Source organism: Cryptomeria japonica, chromosome 1, assembly GCF_030272615.1.
Source record: "Cryptomeria japonica chromosome 1, Sugi_1.0, whole genome shotgun sequence".
NCBI classification, from domain to species: domain Eukaryota; kingdom Viridiplantae; phylum Streptophyta; class Pinopsida; order Cupressales; family Cupressaceae; genus Cryptomeria; species Cryptomeria japonica.
In genome coordinates, this window is record NC_081405.1 from 152,086,642 (window position 1) to 152,093,578 (window position 6,937).

The 6,937-nt window shown below is 36.3% G+C and overlaps 1 protein-coding gene across 5 annotated transcripts; it reads right to left on the bottom strand.

Moving 5' to 3' along the window:
* Window positions 1-3,412: 3,412 nt before the first annotated feature.
* LOC131079721 (cytidine deaminase 1) lies at window positions 3,413-6,509 on the bottom strand. Of its 5 annotated transcripts, XM_058017748.2 has the most exons (4): window positions 5,824-6,249; window positions 5,623-5,719; window positions 5,002-5,047; window positions 3,413-4,612 (listed from the first exon to the last, which is right to left on the bottom strand). In XM_058017748.2, the coding sequence occupies exon 4, from the start codon at window positions 4,598-4,600 to the stop codon at window positions 3,668-3,670; it is 933 nt and encodes a 310-aa protein (XP_057873731.2). In that variant the 5' UTR covers window positions 4,601-4,612; window positions 5,002-5,047; window positions 5,623-5,719; window positions 5,824-6,249; the 3' UTR covers window positions 3,413-3,667. The 5 variants fall into 5 exon arrangements, with proteins under 5 accessions (XP_057873731.2, XP_057873730.2, XP_057873727.2 ...); XM_058017747.2 differs by lacking the exons at window positions 5,623-5,719; window positions 5,824-6,249 and adding an exon at window positions 6,290-6,509 and having other exon boundaries at window positions 3,413-4,741; XM_058017744.2 differs by lacking the exons at window positions 5,623-5,719; window positions 5,824-6,249 and adding an exon at window positions 6,290-6,506.
* Between the last annotated feature and the right edge of the window lie 428 nt (window positions 6,510-6,937).

Consider the following 6,937-nt stretch of genomic DNA (forward strand, 5'->3'; position numbering starts at 1 on the left):
CTTCCTCTACCTTCCTTACGCGCAATCGAAGATTATATTGCACAAAGACAAGGTCACTGAGGTGTTTTTGAGCTAGCTTGCTCCTCTTCTTCATGTCGATGGCTTCAAACAAGCTCTAATTGTGCTCACAACTGGATGAACTACAAGGTTGACATAAGATTCTGAGGGCAATTTTTTTAAGATTTGGGGTATTTCCACCCCAACTTTGCCACCAAGCAACTGCAAATTAAAATTAGGTTGAAAGTAGCACCCCTCGCCGGGGTCCGAGGGTGAGAAAAAGAGGGGTAGAGAGATAGGTCTAGATCTTCGTGGAGATCTACAAACGCGCAAAATTTAAAATTTCATCATTCATACTCATAGTTTCAAACTTTCAACTCTAAAATGTATAATATCAAGATTTCTTCAATGCTAATTATGTTGTTATATGAAGCCTAATCAAACTCGAAGGTTAAATTTTCCCTACTTCCATCAGCGCACTTTCCCCCTATATTTTTTGACGGGGGTTTGGGGGCAGCGCCCCCAAGTTGGGGTCAAGGGGCATTGCCCCTTGTGCGCTCCCTATCGCGATACAGGGCGGGGTCGAGGGGCAGCGCCCCGCGAGGCCAAAACTACTTTTATTATTTTATAAAGGCGTCAAGTATTATAAAGTATAAGAAAAGAAAAAGACATATTGAAATGCCACTTATACTTAAATGTTATATTTCATGTGTATATTCTGATGAAGAGAATGAAACTGACCTGAAAAAACAAAAAATGATAATTTTTTGACATGTTTGGGCCTCTTTTTTTAGTCTAGCCGAATTTTTTAAAGAAACTCGCCGAGTTTTTGCTGCGAGTTAAAGTCATAAAAACTCACAGAGCTCAAAAACTCGGCGAGTTTTTGAAACTCGTCGAATACTCTGCAAGTGTTCCATCTATAATACCCACCTAGCTCACTATACACATTTTAATGTACATATTACCACACTTTCACATATTCATGCATCTTTATAAAATTCGTCTTATCTACTTCTTTATCACCAAATGTTTCTACTTATTTTGATACATGTGCTATCCATTGAGATTTTGACTTTGTCTTTTTAGAACTAATTAGTGGTCATTAGTCATCCCCGTGGTTGTGGACTCATTCCACCCAAATTTAATTTTTTAAATTTAAATGTGAGAGACTTCCCACTTTCATTGTTTGTGTGGAGAACCAACTAAACACAAGTTTGCAAAATATATTGCTATATCCCTTTACTTAAAGGCAATTGATGCATCTAATCTAATCATCCAATAATTTGAGAACTATACTGGTGTATCATTCACAATACACATTTCAATTATTGAACTAGGAGAAATTTAATTCTCCAAAAACAATTTAGAAACATTTGGATAATTGAATTATTGTTTTCAATAATCATTTGATTTCTTAAGGTTTACCTAAGACAACTTAATACCCTAGAACTACTCAACAACCCTTAAGTTGTTTCTAAATACCACCGAGTTATCTTATATTAAACAAAATTGATAACAAAAATGCATAAAACAAATTTGCAGTTGCAAAAATTTGTGATTGCAAATTAGTCTCAAACTACTAGATTCATTCTAATATAAAGTCAACATAAAATTCTTTCCAAAATGATTACTAATTTATAATCTAAGATTCTTAATTAGAACCCTTATTAAATTCAGATCCACGTCAATCTTAAAATATGCTTTACTTACTGAACTTAATTCAATTAATTATATTTAAATTTTATTAACCACTACAAATTGTCAAAATATAAATATCCACTCATCATTTATTAACCTTAGCTGATTTGTACGTATTTGTATCCATACCATTGAATTAATCTGAGTTACACTTCACAAACGGTTAAATTTCCTTTACAAATGGCCTCGTAAGATTTGCAATAGATTAAATTAGCGGTGACTTCATGAAACATGTTTCCCAGAGACATGCGTAGAAAATCTTGTGAAAGAATCCCAAACGAACAACAACATTTCTGAACAATTGTAGAGATAAGGTTTCCGCAGTCCATATTGTTGTGATTTGAATTTCTGGATTTGACTCTGTGTATCTTTTTCTTATCAATATTTTGAATCATATTCTATGATTCATTTTTGAGCAATGTTAGTCGCAGAGAAAGGATGCCTACTCACCATACTAACCAGACTTGCGCCTTGAATTCACCATATTAATCATTATTATTAATCTTGCCTTAGTTTTTCTCATGGACCATTCACTGTGCTGATCTTTGACTCTCACCATGGTCTCTTTTGGCATAAGGTCTATGGTTAATTATGGTAATGTTTAATAGTACATCTGGTTATATTCTTAATCTTTCTGGGACTAGGTTCTGTGTATGTTCAAGCCATCTCTATCATGACCAATTTCCATGGGTACTCTTTTTTTCTCATGTGGATTGATAATAATTCCAAGGAAAGGGCACCGACAGCGCAAATCTGATTAAACATTGACCAAATCTCCACGTACATCCATTCATTGAAACACATCAACATCTCTCTGGTATTACTTATTTATGTGAACCACATTCATGCTATGTAAACAGCGTAAGCACTAATCAAATCTGCAGGAAATGAAAACACCATGACTATTTGAGAATGCAAGTGTAACATATGGGCAACAAAAAACTGCCTATAGAAACAATTTCGAATTTAAACAGATCTATAGGGACTGGAAACGAGCTATGAATGCAAAAATGTAGAAGGTAGGTGGGCAGAAGAGCATATCAAAACCATCTTTGGATTATCATTGTCAACGAGTACAATAACTTTATTGGAACTGTTGAGAAATTGTAGAGAACATTGGTAATATAGGTTACCCAGACAAGATTCATGCCACATTCTTTTTGGAGGACACTAATCCCTCCTTTCACCATACTGAACCATTGCATCTCTTAGCATTTATGGCTTGTCTTGTCTATATACTTCTGTCTAGAAACATGCAATCTTAATGATGTAGTTTCACTCCACAATCCATGAATCTTACAATTGTGAAGAGCGTATAATACTCTTATTACAGTTGCTTGCAGTAATCCAAATATGCAATATTAGCACTTCAAATATATTGTCAAAATCCTTTCCCATTAATCTTCTTTTCATTGCTCTGAAACAGGAATTCTCCTAAATTTGCCTTATAAACATTACAGTTAAAAATTCATAACCTTGTTTGACTGCTCTGTTATTACTTGCAAGTAGTTTGTACAAACTTTTATGCTAGAAATGATAAAGGAAATCTTTTGATTACAATCTCTTAAGAGTTCATGGAGTCATCTACGATTGTTCTAATATCTTTCTAATAACTTCTACCATGTGAACTCAGCAATCACTTTGACATCAAGTTTAAGGTCCACAGGGCATAAAATTGCTATTCTATTTCAAGTGCCTGTTTCTTCTTCCTTAAAAGTGGATTAGAAAGATATGATTCTATAAATCAAATTGTGTGCTTGGGTTTATTCATTCCATGAATAAACACTGTTATTTCAATACAAAAAACAGAAGTATATACACGTTGGCACTAATGAAAGATGTTTGCCATCAATTACAGAGTTTAGCAGAAGTGGCTCAGGAAATTAAGATGGCGTTGCAATGGATTTGCCATGCTTAATATTATGATGATGAGATATCAAAGCAAGGAAAATGACTCTTAGGACCAGTTAGATCATTTTACAATACAATTGAAAAGATGAAAGGAGCATTTGGGGATTATTTTCTGCAGGGCAAGTTTAATGGTATCACCCTGCTGAACAAGGGCTTCCTCCTTCTCCACAAGAACTGCCTGGACTATATCTTCATAGTTCCCTCCATCTTGACAAGTAAATGCAATGATTGCTGCCTGCAGAGGTGAAAGGCTGGGATTGAATGCAGCAGATTCTGTGTAGGAACCTTTGAAGATATTTCCTTTCACAGTCCTCAAAGCAACTCCAGAAGGGCAGTGGCTATATGGAGCATGTGATGAGTTTGCAGCTTGCAGAGCAGCCAATCTGAGTTCATACAGATCTTCAGAGGCTGAAAAGCCATTAATACTGCCATTCTCTTGATTTTCTCCAACTTTACATATGCTCAAGGCAGGATCCACTTTCGGAGAATGGAGAGACCCAAAATATAAGCTATGGAAGTGAGGCTGGAAAACAAGAGGAGTGCCCTCCTCCAAATCATCTGGACCAAATCTGTGCGGAAGAAAATGTAACAGAGACTGGGTTTCAGCACGTTCATCAGCAATCAAGATGTTAATCTCAGGGGCCCCATATAATTCTTGCAGAAACTGTCTGCAATGGCCACAGGGGGCTGCAGATACTGCAATAAACCTAAGCTGGCGCTCTCCGTGTTGTGCTGCATTGGCTACCAGGCACTGTTCTGCATGAACAGAATGATTCAGAGGAAGACCTACAAACTCCAGATTGACTCCCATGAAGATGCGTCCGCTAACTCCAAGGCCAACAGCTCCAACACGAAAATTGGAGATGGGAACTCTAGCCAGAACTTGAGTAGGCTTCACTAACGTAGTCATGTATTGGGTGACTGAGAAACCCAATTCATTGCACTGGCGCTCAACCTCATCCGCCTCAATGACAAAAGGTGAGCAGCCTCCCATCCTTGACAAATCCTTCAGAGTTACAAAAACTATGGTCAAATATTTGCAAATATTTTTAATCTGATCAGATCCACTCGCTCTTCTCAGAAATCATAATTGCAGCCTTGAGAGTGAGTCAAAGACATATGATATGTAACATGACTGCATAAAGCAACCACTTTTTTATCCAACTAGAAATTTTATTCAAAGCCTCTGGTCTACATGGGCGTGAAAAACACAGAAGCACGTTCTGTCCTAAATCACCTAGTTAGCCCTAAAACAAAGTATTAAGTCCACATATATACAACCATTTTTACAAAAAATTACAGGGCATCTTCTCTCAAAATGCCAAGATTCTCTTAAGGCAACTCAATTCTGGTCAAACTCTAAGCTCAGAAATGCAACAAGAATAAACTGCATACCTTCTCCACGCAAGATCCACTGAAAAGATTTTAGCCTTCTCCTCCCCTGAAATGAAAATAAAAACACACAAAATCAATACTACTAATTTGTTTTTTCTTTTCCGAATTTATTCAAAACTCCTTTCAGCTCACTCTGCATCGGATATCCCAGATCAAGGAATAAATAAATAAAATTAAAAATCAAAATCTTTCCGCTTAAACACCAGCATAATTTTGGATCTAAGATTTCCACAGGGAGACATTTTCCAATTCTCTTGGACCTTTTTTTTTTAATCTCACATTTCCAGTGAGATACCCTGCTAATCAATTGCGAAACTGCCTTTTTTTTTAATCAAACATTTCGAGTGAGGGATCCTTATCATCAAATAGAAAACTATTTCGGCAAATGAAGATCACTTGATTTCAAGAGAGCCAGCCTCGGCAAAAGCAGTTTCCCTCATGATGAGTGGGGCAACTCAAACAACAAAAGAAAGGAAGCTTCAACATCTTAAAAAACGGATTACACAATTTCCAGAAGCATTTTTCTTTATAAAAGAGTCCTTGACAATGAAAATAAAAATATATCAAAGACATGAAATTCCACAGTCCATAATGATAGCTTGCAGATTTCTTTATACTCACACATTTAATCCAGAAATCTGCAAGCTGTAAAAATACAAATTGCAATCTTAAGGCACGGGCTTCTGGCCTCTTTACAGAGAGCGACTTCTTTGTATCCCTGCTCCTTATCTTGATATTATTAATTGCAGTAAACGAATATAAAATGGATCTAAAAAGAGTTTCTGGAAAATTGAAACACAATTAATTTTTTTATAAACCTACCAGATTAGCCAATAATCCAAACCCTTATCTTCAAGCCCATAAATCCACTAAACAAAGCATAAAACTCAAATTTGTAGACCAAACAAGCTGTCTGCACCAGAATTTAACACAAACAAAAAACAAAATCCAGTCTTCGGACACCGAAACGCCAATTTTCCACAAATGCACCCAATAATTTCGACCACAGGGTTTTCTCCAGCCCAGAAAAAACAGGAAAAGAAAATCCAGGCTAAATTTCACCCCTACATTTTCGAAAACATTTTTCTCTTCAACAAAAAAACAAAACAGTCCAAACTTTGTAGGCCCAATTCCTCAAATTACACTCATAAATCGAAAAGAACACAAAAATCTTCATCAAATCCAAAACTGCTGATCAGAATTTCGCTTTGCCAATCCTCAAAATAAGCACTACAAATTTTCAATGAACACAAAAAAAAAAACAAAAAATCCGCCAGATTTCACTGACCAATTTAGCGCTGCCCGATAAGCTGCGCTAATTTGTCGGAGCTACGCGCGTCCCTGCAGCTGAGATATCTTGGAGATACAAAATGGCAAAAAATATCCTGTGCTGGAATTTGTTTGTGAAAGAATGGAAGAGCCCCTACGTACATATATTTGTCCAGCTCAGAGAAGGGAAGCAGTTGCCGCTTGCGTAGAGCCACTTTTTTTCCTAATTTTAAATTCGGGAACTCTAACCTCACCAGAACCTTAGCTGTCTCCGTCGAAGTTAAAATCATGTATTATTGGGAATATTCGAGGGAGTTTGTACTGTAGTACAAAATAATCACTTCACACCAGAGGGTGAATAGCGTGGGATTTGACTATCAAGGGAAAAGCCGGCCACTCCTTAAAAAACTAACTTTAGACCATTCAAAAGGAAAATAAGCTTTACTATTGGGATTGACTCCAACATGGAGATTGGAGATTAGTAGGTGTGATGAATTTTAAATTTATGGAAATGTCAATGAGTTTTTGTTTTTTTTGGGTGAAGTTGAATGGTTATAAATGAGTTTATTATGGACCAAGTTTTATTAAGCAAGATTCTGACATCATAAGGGATGAGGTTAGGATCATACTCCAGGGGATTTTGATAGAATATATACCCATCAATCTT

Coding starts and splice junctions, on each gene's coding strand:
- LOC131079721 (XM_058017747.2), bottom strand. CDS start 4,600: ATGGGAGGCTGCTCACCTTTTGTCATTGAGGCGGATGAGGTTGAGCGC.